At 39.5% G+C, this 17,593-nt stretch overlaps 1 protein-coding gene across 2 annotated transcripts; it reads left to right on the forward strand.

The window, feature by feature from the left end:
* Positions 1-284: 284 nt before the first annotated feature.
* LOC126048467 (carbonic anhydrase 3-like) lies at positions 285-16,301 on the forward strand. 2 transcript variants are annotated; one of them, XM_049823558.1, is made up of 7 exons: positions 285-452; positions 1,348-1,545; positions 8,905-9,023; positions 9,748-9,840; positions 10,773-10,838; positions 11,502-11,657; positions 15,604-16,301. In XM_049823558.1, exons 1-7 carry the CDS (start codon positions 407-409, stop codon positions 15,721-15,723), a joined length of 798 nt encoding a protein of 265 aa, XP_049679515.1. In that variant the 5' UTR covers positions 285-406; the 3' UTR covers positions 15,724-16,301. The 2 variants fall into 2 exon arrangements, with proteins under 2 accessions (XP_049679515.1, XP_049679505.1); XM_049823548.1 differs by lacking the exon at positions 11,502-11,657.
* The last annotated feature ends 1,292 nt before the right edge of the window (positions 16,302-17,593 follow it).

The raw sequence follows: 17,593 nt of genomic DNA on the forward strand, positions 1-17,593 counted from the left end.
CCCCCGCACGCCGGGAGAGCTGGGGAGCCACGCCGCGTCCCCCGCGCTGCCCCGCGCCGGGATCGCCCTCCGCACCCCCCGCACAGCGCGATCCCCTCACGCCCCGTCCCCCGCGGCAGCCCTGAGGAGAATCGCCCGCCACCCGCAGGCCGGCGGGGGCCGGGGGCGGCGGGCGCCTCACAGCGGGAGCGGCGGGGCAGCGCGGGCGGGGCGAGGCGAGGCGAGGCCCCGCGGCTCTCCCCGCCCCCGGCGGTCGGGGCTCTGCCGTCCCTCCCGGCCCGCCGGCGGCGGGGAAGGGCATGGAGTTGGCGGGAGTCTATAAAAAGCCGCCGTGAGACGAGGCCGCCGTCCTGCCGGAGCCGCCGGGCGGGGCTGAGGCGCGGCGCCGGGGCGCGGCAGCCACACCATGATCAACCCCAGCTACTACCCGTGGGGCTACGACGGCGACAACGGTGAGTGGGGCCGCCGCCCCTGCAGGCGGCGGGTCTGGGGCCAAAGAAGGGCCCCGGGCAAGGCGGGAGGCCCCGCTTCCTGGGCGTGCGGGAAGAGGGGCAGCAGGGGCTCCAGGCGGGCCCGGGTCTGTGCGGCGGCAGCGCGGCCGGCCGGTCGCCGCTCGCGGGTGCGGAGGAGGCGGAGGCCGTGGCAGAGGTCTGTCCCCAAGTCCAATGAAGTCAGTTTTCCTACTGTCAATACAGTTTAAAATTGGACATAGCTTTAAAATCCAGTCTTAGGCTGGCCCTGCTGCCGGAGGAGCAGTGCCGGTCTGCAGCGCAGGCAGGGTGCCTCCTGCCCGCAGAGGTGGGAGAGCGGGGTGGCCTGTTGTTCTGCGCTCTCCTCTGCTGCAGGAGGAGCAGCACGGCCTTGGTCGGGCTCTTTCCACATGAAGTTCTTGATAAAACCATGACGGTAATTAAACCCATGTTTCAAATTCCTGTCTTCTTCAGGTACCGGTGGCCTTTTCTATCTCCAGGTGGGTACATGGCGCCACATTTGAGTCATTTGGGTATATCCCATCATATTTCTAGCCACTGCTGGACTTTTCTAGTTTCCTTCCTTGGTATATTGTCAGTCTCCCAATAAGTAAAGTCCTGCGGTTGCCATGAGAGTTTAGGTTCAGTTGGAGGACTTGCAGTATCCAGCAGTCCAGCTGGAGTAATCTAATTGCTTTTTATACAGTGAAACTCTTGACAGGGCATGACTAACAACCTAGATGATTAGTAACCCACTTACTAATACATTTAATTGATGTTCTGTAGCTAAGCAAAGCCAAGCTTGCATTTATTGTAACACAAGTATAATTCATACCTAGCTAGAAAAGGTTTTCACGATACTTCTGTTTTTTTCTAGGACCTGATCAGTGGCACAAAAACTACCCGATTGCCAAAGGACGCCATCAGTCACCTATTGAAATCAATAACAAAGAAGTGCATTATGATCGCTCCTTATTACCATGGTTTGCTAGTTATGATCCTTGTGCAGCTAAGACCATCCTCAATAATGGGAAGACCTGCAGAGTTGTATTTGACGATTCCTTTGATAGATCAGGTTAGTTTTGTTTTAATCTCAAGCTGTCGTTATATATCAGTGATTATTTCTCAAGTTTCTTGGAAGACAGAGTGTGCTCTGAATTCTCATGGCTGGCGGAAGGTCTGTGTGTACTGCCTGCATGTGACATACAGGTTTCCGTGGCTTCACTGCCCTGCACAACTGGTGGGAAGGGCCTGGGACTACTTTTAAAGTCCACGGGTAAAATCCTAGGGAATGGAGAGAGCTGCAAAGAAGCTCAGTGCAGGATGATTTAATGTGTAAGGTAGATTTCTGAGCTTGCAAAAGCCATGGCAGTTGTGTTGCTTTCCAGGAGCAAGGAGTCCAGGCTTTATCTATGAGGACTGAATTCCTCAAGCTATTTGAGATGTCCAGCAGAACATCTTTAACTGTCTATATGGCTGAAGTTACAATATTTGAAAACTGTACCCATGTAATTTCTGATAAATGAAGTCAGGAACCAGATGTTGCCACAAAGTCACGGTATTTAATCAGTTAAAACTCCCTTTGGCATTCATGAGATTTTGTCTTAATGAGGATTATAAGGCTGAGAAATTCCAGTGTTTCAGCTTTAATGTCCGAAGTCTTGAACCCTTTCATAGTTATGACAACATACAGTGTGCAGCATATATAATGCATAGCTTTTAAGAGCTAGTGAGTTATATATTTTGAAGAGATGTGTCTGATCAGTTTAACAGGTGCTAGAAATACTTAGTTTATGTTGACAGAAGGACTGACATTTCATGTTAATACTGTTGGCTATATTTAAAAGGAAAAAACAATGCTGAAAGAACTATGAAATTGCATTAGTACTGCGATTAAAAAGGGAGAATCAAATGCATACCTCACTCTTTATTCTTGTGTCAAGGTCAACAGAATTGTGTTATTATTTATAGTACATGGGATGGTAAGAAAAGGAAAAAGAAATGTCAATTTCAGTAAAATGCTGAAAAGTCTGTCTTCCACAGCGTACAGACTTATTTCTTAACTGTATTAAAGGTTCCAATTTCTATTACAATATAACTAGGATTGACAGCTATAACTACTAGGAGGAATTTTACTAATAGGTTGGTTGATCTTAAATATCCATGGGTATGGATTTTTAATGAATGACTTGGGTTTCATGAAAACTGAGGATCAAAATGTATGTAAGCTGGACTAGTTAATACATTATCAAAACTCACAAATGACTATGCAGTCAAGAGTTTGATTACTTCTCTAGCAAAGTGGGAATCTTTAATGTTATTTGAATAAAAATATTACTAATGATAGATAACACAATACATCAGTAAAGAAATGTAGCTGTGGCATATGAGAAGACCTCCATGACCATTACTTACAATTTTTTACCATCTCTTGTATTTGTTGGAACAGCATCAACTATATCAATGGTTGCATCTTCTGCATAAATGGCAAAATAATTACTGTTACAATTACTCAGATTTTGTGTGGGAGTGAGTATCCAGGCACAGCAATCTACAGCATGGATGCAACACTGTGGCCACAAAGAGCAGAAAGTTTTGGAATGTTCTGAATTTTTTTTTGGATGAACTGCTCAGTAACTGTTGTGTTCTGATATCAGAAATAAAAAGTGACTCACTGGAAAAAAAGTAGGTGTATTTCTGAACTCTTTGAAGGCAAGAAACATTCAGTGTTTATTGTTATGTCTCCTTTGTTATACCATTGACTGCAGAGTCTGTGGGTGGTGTTCCTTCTCTAATATAGTGCTAATTGCAGGACAAATTCCACTGTGCATACTCCTACTGACTTGAGCATGTTTTAAGTTTTTTAGGATAGGTACAGTGGCATATTTTTTGTGTAAATGAACACCCACCTGCATAATACATACATAAGTAAGAGCAATCATATAGGAATGAAGCTTTTATTCCTTTGGAACAAAGGCAGACTATCTATCTGTCTATCTATCACTCTAAATTATTTCTGAGTTAAGCAGAAAATTAAGGGCTTCCTTTATTTTCCTGACTTTTTCAGTTAGAGTGGTCATACCCATCTCTGTAGTTCTATCTAGATATTCATTAGTAGTAGATAAAATAGGTTTCTGAATAAATTGCAAAGGTGAGTGATAAAATGAATTACTTTGGATGTCTCCAAGTTTTACTTCCATTGTATCTGCTGTGCCAGGAATAGTTTGAATATTCACCATTGGGACAGTTTCTTAAACTCAGCTGATTAGAGAGAACCTTCCATGGAAAGTGCCATCCAATGTAATTAACATACTATGTTGAAAAAGACCTTATTACTGCTGTCTTTGGAGTTAGTCTAGTGGAAGGAATTGGAGAATTTATCTCCAGCTATTTATAAAGCCTGGTTGTCTTTAAGAATCTGCTATACAGTTTAAGGCTTTGATGACAGATATTTGCTTTAGGAGCTGCGTCATGCCTCTGCTGCCTGTCCATACAAGTTAATGGGTTGTTGTGGACTCAGTTGCCTGTCTTACCATACTGATGTGGAAGAAGGATCTTAAGCACTGTAAAATCATTGCAGGTGGAGGCTGGAGTCTCAAAATCTGGGAAAGAACTGGGAGCTGAAATGAAAACCTCCTAGGTATCTGTGCCCAATAAAACCCATACCAGAACTTGGGTACTTTGGCAGCCTACCACTGCTGTGGTTTTTGGCCTGAATGGCAACTCACATACTCTTTTAGATCCAGCAGTGACTCTTGTTTTGAATCAACTGGGAGCTGAAATCAAAACCTCCTAGGCATTTGTGCCTGATAAAATTCATACCAGAACTTGGGTACTTTGTCAGCCTACCACTGCTGTGGTTTTTGGCCTGAATGGCAACTCGCATACTCTTTTAGATCCAGCAGTGACTCTTGTTTTGAATCAGAGTTCCAATCTTATTTCTGCCAGCAGAGTCCATTTGCTCTTAAAATTCAAAAAATATTCATGCCAGAGAAGTGTCCTGAGAGCACCTAACTGGTGGGACTGTTGTCATCATGCTGTGTGAGATATATAGGTTGCAACTTCCTTACAATTAATGACTCTCTGGCTTTCTTTGTAATACCTTGGTTAGATGGTTAGATCAAGGTGTTCAGTCATTTAATAAAGATACATAAGTCTTGTACTGGAACTTGGACACAGCAGCTGGGGAGACATACACTAAGGCTATGTCAAATGGATGCCTTCTTTCATCTTCTCACTTTGTTGTTTTTGTTAATTCCTTGGCACTTTCTACGGAAGTTCATCAGCCAAACAGATTCCTACTTCTCCTTTTACTGACTTTCTGACAGATGACGTTTAAGGGCTTGGAGTAGCTCAGTGCAGGCACACTTTCTTAGAAGGTTACCTTGATGCTGTTTGCAGAATCTGGATTTCAATTTCTTATCAAAGGAATGTATGCCTTTGGAAGTGGATGACGCAAAAAAAATTGAAAGAGATGGTTACTGTAAGTAGTGAGAGCTTGTTACTTATTGGTCTCTTTTTAGCATGACTAGTGCTTGTGGACAGCATTTCCTGGAGTACCACTTTGTAAGAAATTTCATTTATCTTTGCAAACGAGATTTTGATTACCAGCTTACGGTGAGTAAATGTTTAGTTGTTGAATGGTTCTAAAACATTGAGGACAAAACCCAGTAACTTTAAAGCTGAGGGAAGTCTGTCCATAGACACTCAAGTTTTAGCTGATTCCTGCAAAAAGTTACTTAACATTTTGTGTACTGAATTTACACTGGAAAAAGCCAGTAGCTGTTACAAGAATAGCACAGCTAAATCCTAGTGCTTGTCTAGCTGTGGTACATACCGCTCGATGGCTATACCACATACCACAAAAGGCAGCAAAGTTAAATTCTTCCTTCAGTGTTTAACACATCTATCATTTGTAGTGTCTGCATGAAGGTACTGAGCGTTAATATGAGCACTGCAGAGCTTGGGTACAGGGAGTTTAAGAATTGAGTTTCTGTTAACTTCAAAATTCCGTTGTTAGAGGTAAAAATGCTTGAACAGTTAAGGGCCTGCTGAGGCTGCAGTTACACAGTGGACTGTCAGTTTTCTGCCCCTGGAGATGGGGATTTAAGCCCTACCACAAACAAAGGTGATTTGGGAGCTCACTGATGAACAGGCTGTGATCAAGAGGCACAAAACTGGAAAAGGTGTGTTGCAGTGTAGGTGAGGGTTGGTGGCACACTGACAGACTTCTGTCAGACACTTCTCTTTCCTGGTCTGTCTCTGTAAGAGTACAAAGTTCAAATACAAATAAAAGTAATTCTTCTGCATAGCTAGTCAGTGCTTGCTTAAAGAAAATTTCAGTGAGAACTGAAATTTCAGTTCCAAAAGCTTTTAGGAAACATATTTTATCCCTGCAGTTAGCCAGACTGTTTCAGTATAGAGATCCTCTTTTAAGCAGAGGTTTTTTTATAACATCTAAAATGTGGCACTGACATTAAAAAGCTGTGGTTTTTATATTGCACTGTTAAATGCTGTTATAAAGCAGTATAACAAAGGTAATGTGTCTTTTTCAATTGTCATACAGTAATACCTTGCTAATTTAATTTCAATGTGGTTTACCAGTTCATTTTACGGATTTAGCAGGATGTGAGGATCATAAATCTTGTACAAAAAGTGATGTCTTCACATGTTTATAAACACAGCTCACCTCATGAGTCTGTCTGGTGCTCCTTGTGTTTTTCTACCCAACTTTCACGGTATGCTTTCACAGCAAACAGGGAAGGCATCTGTGTAGGCATAACTTTGCCAATTTTACCTTTGTGGGGATAGATGACAATTGACCTTGGTGCAGATTAACAACCAGACCCCTACCCTATAAAAAGAGTCAGTCGCTGAGCAATGGGATGAGAGTTTGCAACAGTAAGGCACCAAAAAGGAGTGAATACTTTTCTCCCTTGTCTTCCTGGGCTGGTTTGTATATTCTTGCAGCTGGGCCATGTTACTTCAATGACAGCAAGTTTGAGAGAGTTACATTTTGCTAAGTCTGCTGTGGCCATCCTGTTACTTCCAGTAGAGCAGAAACAGGAACAGAAATGCCACGTTTCCAATATTCAGAAGTAAGTCCAGCCATTCAGCTAGCCATATGAAAAGGATTACACAGTATTTCAGAGGACTAAGAGAAAAGCTGTCTGCCTTTATGTCAGGGAGTGAGCCTGCAGGCTCCTTTTTTAAAGTTCTTGCTTTTTATTTCATGCAGTGTCGTAGGTAGAAGCTTAGAGTGATTCATGGGGCCTTCTAGAAAAGCAACCTTTTATAAGTGTTCTGTGGTAGGAAAACAGATATCGCAGCCTTAAAACTGTGAGTCTCAGATATTTAAGGTGAACATTTCCTGTGTAAGAATTCCCTGGAACATATAAATATGTAAATATATAAAAATAAAGCTATATTTTAACACCACTGAAAAACAATTTAAAGCTACCATAGTTTCTTTTATAAACTTTTACCTCATATTCTTTTTTTTATCTGTTATATGGGTGTGTATTTATTTGTGTTAGTATTTTCTGAGAACAAAACCCCAAAATGATAATGATACCTTTAGAATTTATGTTCCAAGCCACATGTTTAAAAAAATAAAGGTTTTTGTTTGGTTGGTTTTTTACTAACTTTGAGCTATGCAGACATAGTTTGGGATTTCTTATGTTTTAGATATTGGAGAACTTCATTCCTTTAACTGTTTTGTTTTACCTTTTTTAAAGCATGGGGAAATTTCATTTACTGACATAGGGAAATTTAGTTTACTTACATTGTTATTTCATGTATTTCTATATTTTATACTACATATTTGCAATTAAAGAAAGCGCCTTTTTGTCCCTCAGGAGATGTTGGTTTATAGGCATCTTAGTCTTTGCATCGTTGTGTCTGCTTAAAGTGTGCTAAGCAAAAGCTACTGTTTATTTATAGATGAGTGAAACAGGAATATGTTGGCACAAGGTGATGCAGAGCTTTACCTAATGCCCAACTGAAAATGTTTGCTGATGGCCCATCAGTGGAAATAATGACACATTTTTACCTTAAACTGGATTATTTGGTTTTACAGATCTATTTTAATGGAGAATTGATGGCCTTGTTAGCTACTCCTGTTACCTTATCTGCATCAACCACAGTACTGAATGTCTGTGGGAACAAGGAAAAAGAATTTGTTGAGAATACAGCTTGCTCTTAATGTTGAGTAAAGAATACTCTTAGTACTTTATTTCTTGAGATGATCATGGATTTAATTCCTTTTCTTTTCAGATTTAAGGGTATTTTTCACTAGCATATAAAAATCTGTTCTTGAGAACTGTGGAATGGTTTATAGGAATTCTATAACTTCTATCTCCAAATAAAGTGAATGAGAACTGAATATTAATTAGTGTTTTGGTGAATGAAGAAGTTCTTCCCTTTGAGATCCTTTCAAATGCACCACCCTCATTTGGTATATAATGTAAAAGTGTTAAGATTATTTAGACTACAGGGTACTGTTCATCACAGGCTGAACATTTCTTTAGGAAAACAGCTTGCATTCTGAGTGATTGCTTTTATGGCTCATTTGCTGTTTTCTTTCTCCTCTGCCACAGCTGGAGAAGCAGCATCAGTAATTTCATAGCTTTTTAAACAAATAAGTCATAGCCTGCAGTAAAAGACAGTCTGTAGTGTTTTGTGGGAATTTGTTTATCATCTAGCACTTCAGTAGTTGATCTTAATCACGGCTATTTTTGTGTGCTTTGATATAGGTAGATAGATATCAGATGGAATTCAGGGACAGATTAAGACATCTAAATTTAGGTGTCTTATGTGGGCTTTTAAAAGTAGGTGGGTTATGTCTCTAAACTCCCATTCTAGTCAACAGAGATGGAGTCACACTTAATCAATGGAGTCCAGAGAGCAATTCAGGCCACCATCTATTGAGTGTCTACCTTAAGGCAAGCAAAATTATTCTAGAGGCTTGACTGTTCTGGTCAGGGTCTTACTTCAGTTACTCAAACACAGGCATCTCATGCCATTTTTGATAACCTAATGTAACCTTGCTTCCAGATACTGCTTTAGAAAAGTACAGTTCTTCTACAGATTTTGTCACACCTTCCAGTCCTGTCCAGGTGCCTTTGGAATATCCCAGAAGGTACTAGATGCACATCTATGCAGCTGAATTAAAACAATGATCTGTATTGACTATAATGGAAGCCTAGACACAGATAATTTCCATCTGCCTTTAAATGCTTGTAGCTGAAGATGGTTGCCTGAAATGCTCCTAAAACCAGTGCAGATTTCCCAGATGTATTCTGTACTCTCAAAACATAGAGCATCTGTACAGTAAATATGTGAATATGTATGTAAATATTTTAAATATTTATATTTATTTTAAAAGAATTGGAAGATACTTGAGTCTAATGCTGTTGCAGATTATCAATTGCAGTGCTGAGAGGTGGGCCACTTCCAGGAGTCTACAGGCTACGTCAGCTTCACTTTCATTGGGGTTCATCTGATGACCATGGCTCTGAGCATGTTGTGAATGGAGTGAGATATGCAGGAGAGGTAAGACTCACCACTTTTCATTTTAAAATAGGGTGTAAAATAACATTTGTCATTATCCTTCAGGTGGGACAAAATTTGTCATTTGTCTGCTTTTCAACTTTTTCTGTGACGTTTTATTCTTACTCCCATTGATTCTTATAAATGTGAATCAGGTGGATGTAATTCTCACAGCTTAGGAAAAGAAAAATACTATGTGAAAGAAAAGTTTCCGTGTTCTCAAACATGCGTGGCTAGAAACATAGGACAGCAAGACTGAATTACTGAGAAGCAATGCAAACTTACTAAAACAGTATTCTGGAAGTATAGTATTATAGCAGAAGTATAAAATTGTAGTGACAGAAAGAAGGAGGGATGTGTTACCTTGATTTTCTACCACTTTAGGATTGTAAGGGAAGATGAGAACTGTAGACTAATATACGGAGCTTACATTCATATAGATTCTTTGCTAGAATTGCTGTAATTTGAAAGCCAAATGGAAATGAATCACATACCAGTAGGTGACTTCTGAACTGCATGTCCTACCTGCTTACTTAAGCATATTTTCTGTGTTCTTCAGCTTTAAGATGAGATTTCTGTCCCGTCCCCCCCTTTTTTTTACTGGAAAGCCTAATCCTCATTCTTTGTTCTCCCAAACTCTCATGTATAGGAAGACCTCCAAATTCAGCCTCTGATGGCTTGCTGTTCAATAATGGATTATTTTTTTTTTACTTTTTTTTCTTTCCAGCTACATTTGTTACACTGGAATCCCAAATATAGTAATTACCTTGATGCTGTGAGAAGAACTGATGGAATAGCTGTTTTGGCCATATTTTTGCAAGTAAGTAGAAGCATGCAACCCTTCTTTGTACTGCTACTAGAGAGTTTTCTATTCTTACAGGGTTAAAAAAGAAAAAACCCTCCGACTGTATTTTCTAGGGATTGTACCACATTGAAGGGCTTGACTTTCAGTAATGCATGCTTTTCAAGTTATAGAGCATGAGTCATGTTATTTCAAATGGTATCCAATACTACACACACTTGTCCCAGCAGCTATTGTGTCACCATGTAGCTGATGGAAGCTGTAAATCCAGATGTATTTGCCCCTGCTTTGGGGACACGATGTCAGTAATGGCCCTCTCTCCAATAGCAGTCAGCTGTCTTCTATGCTAATCATGGACTGATTTCAAGGACAGATACCACTCCGAGGCTTTTCATGAACTTTTTCCCGGGCAAAACTAACTCACAGACAAAATATGTAACTCATCCTTTTTTAAAATCCTTTTGGGGGCATGCAGTCTTAGCCTGAAATAGTGGTCTTTCTCTCTCTTGTTTGATTAATATTCACTAGAGATGGAAAGATGGACATCTGTGTTGAGATCAACAATTGCAAACAGTAGATCTGACCATGACATCTGGCTTTTAAACTACAATGAAACTTTTTCCAAATTCTGTACTTGAGTCTGAAGGTTGTTTATCTTTGTTAGGCTAAAATTCAATGTCAACAGGAATAGCTGTATTGTGAAATTACCTGTGATGCCGAGGTTCTGTACTGATATAATTTCCTGATTTGGATCATAATATCTGTTGGGGTACAGACAGAGGGTACAGACAGAAGACATAGCTTATGAAGCTGGTAGGGTGATAGGTTGCGTTAATGCATTGTAATTTTATAGTTGATATATGTTTAGATGCACATATCAAAGAAATAGGAGCAAGAATAAAACTGACCAAGCAGAACTCTTCGGTTAGCTCATGCTTTCTTCTTCACAGGTAGGGAAAACTCCTAAACCGGAGATGAAGAGGATTCTCGAAGAAATAAATGCTATCAAAACAAAGGTAACAATGTTGGGCTTTTCATTATAGGACAATTGCTGCAAATTCTCAGGACAAAAAGAAAAATCAAGAGGCATGACTTTCTAGTTTTCAAAAAGAAAGGGACCTTTGGAAATTGGTCCATTCTGTCTTGAAATAAGCTGCCTAATGGACCTCTGTAAATGCTACTGACAAGAAATCTGTGTCTCAGATAACATTGTGTGATAAGAATCTCACATTTCATAGGCTGTCTTGTTTGCTATTAGCACAAATGTTATAAATCTAGAATACCTGTCTCACACTTACTATATAGTGACCTAATCCAATATTCAATAGATAGAATTTCCATGAGAAAGAAGGCCAGAAGGAAGAGAAGTGAAGCACATTGGTACTGGATGCCGCTTAACATGAGTTAGCTCAGGTACAAGAAGTAGCATCATGGAGTTGTATGTTGTGTCATGCTTCTCTGGGCCCATCTGTGAGGGTCATTCAGTCCACTTATCTTTACACTGTATCATGATGTCTTGTGTAGATGTGTGCTTAGTTTCCTTAGTTCATACCTTTGAAGTATCTGTCACTCTCTCTTGCTTAAAACACCAGAGCTGCATCTTTACCTACTCTTGACTAGAGCTGTTGAAGTGTTTTCTGTTTGGTTTTGTTGTGTGTTTGTGTTTGTTTTTTTTTAAGGGGAAAGAAGTTCCTTTCCCAAACTTCGATCCTTCAATTCTTTTCCCTAAATCTCATGACTACTGGACATACCATGGCTCTTTCACTACTCCACCTTGTGAAGAGTGCATCACCTGGATTGTTCTTAGAGAGCCTATCATAGTCAGCTCAGATCAGGTAAACTTCAAACAGATTATATTTTACCCACTTCTTTTTAGTTACACGCCATAACCTGATCTTATTCTTTTGACAAGGAAAATGCTCATTGGATTCTGTGATAAACTGCATGATTAAAAGGAGAGTGAAGAACTGAATGCCTTAGAAACTACCTTGGGACTCCATAGGGAGCCTGTAAAAATCTTCAAAGGACTGCAATCTACAACCTAATATGTGCAATCAACTATTAGGCACATAACTTTACCTGTCTCTGTATGACTCCTACATTAACTAATTGAAAAGAGATGATGATCTTCTCTCCTTGGAACAGCTCATTGTTTCCTAGCCCACGTCAGACATCATGGTGGTTCAAATCCACAGACATGAGACAGCTTAATAAATTAGTAAAATCATAAAACAGTGTAGACGGTAAGAGTTTATAGCAGTTTGGAGTGTGACTAACAGCAAGCAGTAATTACTATACCTGAGAGTTCTTGCTTCCGTGGGCAAAACACCTCTTGCAACATCAGCTAAAGAAAAGAGTAGTTCTCTTTGTTTCCCAGTCCCTGTGTTCCCACAATACTAGCTCTTGCTAGTAGGAAGGATGGAGCTGGATGTGGCTCATACCTTTTATTTTTTGTAGAGCTCAAAACACTGCATTACACCAAGAGCCAATGTAGGAAAACTCAAGCCATTAACTTGTATTTTCCTGCAACCATTTAAATAAGAACATTGTCATATCTAGCTAAAGCTTATGTTAGATTTGCACCAACGACTTTGATTATGCAGGATTTTTTCAACCATTTATATTGTGTCAAGCTACCTCAGGTAAAGTGTTAATTGCTTATGATGAATGTTTGAGGGTAATCACTGGACAAATGATGAAATAAAGCTGCTGTGAAAAAGTCACCATCTGCAATGAAAAGCAGTGGACAGTCAGGTACCCTAACTACATTGGACACTGAATGAAGCAGGAGTCCAGTATTCTCACTAAATGCAGCTGAGCATTTCCAACTTTTTGAGCATTCTACTTTGCAAATGTGTCTCTTATGCTTCTTTCAAAACCATCTTTTAACAGAATACAAATTTAGTGGGATTGGTGATTCTGTCTGCCCCATATTCTAGATGGTGTCACATAACCAAGAAAATTACAGAAGTGTTGTATCAGGTGCTTGATGCCCATGTTTCCGGAAGGTATACCAGCTAAATTTTCACAAACAGGAGCAGCATCAGATAACTATAAATTCTTGCTAATTTGAAAGCATTCTCTGCTGACTTACCATGAAATATTTCTTGTTAATCCTCATTCCCCATCAGTCCCATTTAGAGAAATTTGAATGCCCTCTTTCATCATGTCAGCCTATGATTCTCATAACACACAAGTCGGTTTTCTTATCTGAGATTATTCCTCTACTGAGCAGACTATAATGATACGATATCACAAATTTCAAGACTCCAAGATAATGAGAACATGAACGTTAATCAAGTGACTGACATATTATGTAGATATTATATGTAGACACATAACTTTTCATTTTAGGTTCTCAAGGTGATAAGGTGTTTCATTGCATTGACTGATGTGCAGGTATCACACAAAAAAATCTTATTTTCTAGTACTTTGTATTTACGTGGCTATTTATATTTTAAAAAACAGAACTCGGGTATGATGGGAACCTTAGCTGGCAAGAGGTGAAATATGGTAATGTATTCATATAACTTACAGCTTAATTTTCACAGCTTATTGAACTGATCTGCCTCCTTTTTCATTGCCCATCTGAAAATTAAAATCTGTGGGCTATTTTGAAGCTTGTATTTGTGTGAAAAATACAAATATGCTCTGACTGGTTTCCACAAAATAAATCTGCTTAGAGGTTTATATTTCAGAAGATCAGCTACAGATTTTGTTGGGAAAAGTGTAGTCATTACTGAGCATCTCTGGTTTAAAATGTGTTTTTAAAGGAATAACTAATCACATCATTGATCCAGCTTCATGAAAAGACTTTTTAATCACTACTGTATTTGGGTCATGACCTTTTTTTCAGCTTATCTAAAGTTAGTGAGTTTGGGGAAAAATACAGACAGCCCTCTAACTGGCCCTACTGTAGAAAAAATGGAGCATTTAAGGTAAAAAGGAAATTACTACATATAGATGGGACATTGGCTCTTATCCTGAGATAACTGCTTTTCAGGAAGAATTGGCAGTGTATGTGAGGTACTGTATACAAAAGCAATAGAAAGACTTTCCTCGCTCCAGAGTGCCTGCAGTCTAAATAATGTATTCATAAAAGAGGATTGTGTTACCAATTATTTCTAATCCTAGAAAGTGTGCTACTCTGGCAGCCTCATTAATAGTAATTATTTTAAGTGCATGTGCATTTACAGTGGATCGCTTGCATGCTTTTGCAGCCGGATGGTAATCGTGTATTAGCCACAAGGATAAGTGCAGTCCCTGTGAATCAGTACTCTGCCAGAAAAATCAATTCACCAGAAGTTCCTGAGATGTGGAGTGGGTGGCCTAGCTGCTCAGATTTCTTTTAATGAAAGGATAGGAATTTAACTGTGGAATAACTCTATCCAACTGCAGACTAATTTTTTCACCTTTATGTAGCTATAGCCTGGATATATGCCATTTTTTCTGAGTAGGGCAGATCTTCCACAAATAATAGTAAAAACCAGCAATCTCTTCTCCAATAGTACTTTATCAGTATTAACAAAACTGATTAACTACTTTCACCTTCTACTGTTCCCATACAAATTATTCTTCATCTGAAATCTGAAATTTAATCACATGAATAATCCAGCTGATACATATTATACTGGTTATAAATGTGACCTCATCATTGTTCAGGCAAACTGAGATATCTGGATTTTGTGAGCCGTGTAGAGCCGTGAAAAGCAATGCTGAGATGCCTGAGCTAGCTCAGTCCATAAACTGGAATTAATATAGTCACAGTGAATCCAGCTTTTACAGCCCAGAGAGAAATCCTCCTTCTATTGGACTTGACCTCTGTACTGTAAAAGGTAGATACATCGGTGTATTGAAACTAGTTGTGAACAAAGTTGATCATGCCGTGCATGAAGCTACATTTTCAAGTGTACACATGGGAAAATGTATGCATTCTTTTCATGGTAAGCCATTCAAACAGAGAAGCGTCAAGTGTCTGAATCACAGCTGATACGCTTTCTGTCTAATGTTGTACATGGCAGTGACAACAAATGAACATAATGTATCTGTAAGTGGGTATTATGTGTTGCACCCTTGGAAAAACAAAGCGGTACAGGGAGAACTTTATACAGTTTTGAAGAGTATGGGTAGAACACTTCTTACAGCATCCCTCAAAAAAACATACCTTGGTTAAAAAAAAAAGAAAACAATGGCCAAGAAGAGTCAAGCTGCAGACCCTGTTTACAAACCATTTGAAACCTTGACCAAGTCATTATCCAGATTTACATTCCTGTTATTAATAACGGACTTTTTTGTGTCACTGCAGCAGAATATATCCTCTGCTACAGACCCACCACGGAAATGAACAAATAGTTTATAATTTAGCCTGAACAACTTGCAATTCCAGAGGCTTCTTAACAGTCAGACACTTAAGGCAGCGTTAGAGTAGGAGAGGTTTATTAGGGCATGGGCTGTTCTAATCGCATTTTCTGAGGACTTCCCACAGATTCTGTGGCTGTATGCAGTTCTGTAGACAGCACGTAAGTGATAGTACTTTTCACAATCCTGTTGAGATAGGACCCATTTTTTTTGTCTTGACTATTTCTAAGAATATTACTACTGGGAAAAGAACATGAGTACAGTTCTTGTGAAGATGTCCTTCACCGCATCACCACAACTTTGAAGGAGACTTTTTCTCCCCAGCTTCTGGGGCTGGGCCAGCCTCCTTGGCTTAATTGTTGGGCTGTGGATTTGATCCCAAGGGATTTCCATCAGGACACTTCAATTTTTGTTCTCCTGCAGATGGCGAAGCTACGCAGCCTATCCAAGAATGCTGAGAATGAACCTGATCTCCCCCTGGTTGATAACTGGCGTCCGACTCAGCCTCGATACTTCAGGATGGTGAGCGCATCATTCCTCTAGGACCTGGCTCAGGTTGGGTGTCCCTGCGTGAGGCAACCTCTAGAACTAAGAGATGGTTTGGTTTTGTGTCCTCTGTTGCATTTAGACAGAACTCCAGCTGTAGGGGCTGGAGGCTGAAACTTTGAGTCATGAAATGTGAATTTTACTTCCAGAGGATAACATTTACTTAGGGAAATTCTATCATAAAAATGGAAGTAGAGAATCTGTTTGGCTCATCATAACTGCTTTAACATTAGGTTTTGTTATTAGTACAAAGGAAGAAAGAAGATGCTACTAATAACTACAAAACCATTTCCTGTTGCACACAAGTCCCTTGATGCTTGCCTTATTCCATGCTAAAGAGGTTGCAGTTAAGAGAAGTAATTGTTTTCAGCATAAAAACATATTTTTCAGTAGTTGTTTTCAGCTTTATCCATATCCTGCTCTGAGCTGCGCCAGTTAATGCACAAAGCATTCTTGGAAATAAATGAGAGCACTCATTTGGTATTTGATACTCACAAATATGAAAGGATAGAAAATTGCTTCATAACCATTGATAAAGAGCTAAGCTTTTAACTTCTTAAAACAATGGACAGGTGAAACAGAGATCTGTTCTGAAAATTGTGTTCAAGTAATACGTAGTTAAAACTATGGAATGGGAGAAGAGCTGTTTCTGTTTGTGTCACAACTGGTTGTCCATATTAAAAGACTAATTTGCATTTTAATTTTATAGCAATCAAAGTGACATGGATTTTGAGAACTTGGTCTTTGTATCCTGAATATATCTTCTCTCCATGTATGCAAGTGGCTTTTCTGTGTAAAAAGAGTGTTAAGATAGCAGGAGTTCTTAAATCTTTTTAGTGTTTTTTTGAGGCAGATTCTCACTTCATGTACAAATATAATTGATCCTGCTGTTAATGAGATTTGTGCATAAATATCTGAAACCACAGTTTGACTCTCTTGATCAAAGTGCAGTTGACCAGGGAGTTTTTGTCTCTTGTTTTGCCATAAAAAACAATGAAACAGGATTGTAAGCCTATACTTGAAGTAACAGTATTTCTTCATTAAAAAATACATTTACTTAAGAATTTTTGTTCTGTATGTTTTTTCCAATTTTAGAAACATGTAAAAATAACATAATTTTAAAGAAAGAATTGTCAATGTCCTCTGTAATACACCTGCATGGAAATTGATGATGGATGGTATCTTTTTCAGGTGTTTGTTTGAACTACAAGAGTACTGATAATATTTCATGTGACTGCAAGCAAGGAAATAGCATCTTAAATATGCTACGTCATTGAGACATCCACATCTATTCTTTTAGTGAGATCACCCTATTCTGACAGTGGCTTTCTTGTAATGTCATATGAATCAACTCCTTCGCAAGTTGATTGCACAGTGAAGTTCAGTCTTGTCTCTCAACCCACCAATCTGAATGGTAATTTACATTGAGCTGTGGAAATATAAAGCGGCTGCTGCTCTGGCAGTGGCTGGACTCCTAGCTGCCGTGTTCTAGGGCAGGAGGATGTTGCTGAGCTTGGTGATGAGATGGGTTATGCTCCCTCTCTCCAGGTTCCCCACTGCTGAAGTTTCTGGACCATGTCCTCACTTTGCTTTCTTCCTTCAAAGAGGTAGTGTTTTGGCTGGGAAATTTCATTTAATGATTGTTAGTATTTCCTGACTATTGTGGTTTAACCCCAGCCAGCAACTAAGCACCACACAGCTGCTTGCTCATGTCCATCCCGTCCCCCCGTCCCCCCCGCCCAGTGGGATGGGGGAGAGAATTGGAAGGAAAAAGGTAAAACTCATGGGTTGAGATAAGAATGGTTTAATAGAACAGAAAGGAAGAAACTAATAATGGTAATAACAATAACAAAATGACAATAATAAA

Source organism: Accipiter gentilis, chromosome 2 (assembly GCF_929443795.1).
Source record: "Accipiter gentilis chromosome 2, bAccGen1.1, whole genome shotgun sequence".
Lineage (NCBI taxonomy): Eukaryota > Metazoa > Chordata > Aves > Accipitriformes > Accipitridae > Astur > Astur gentilis.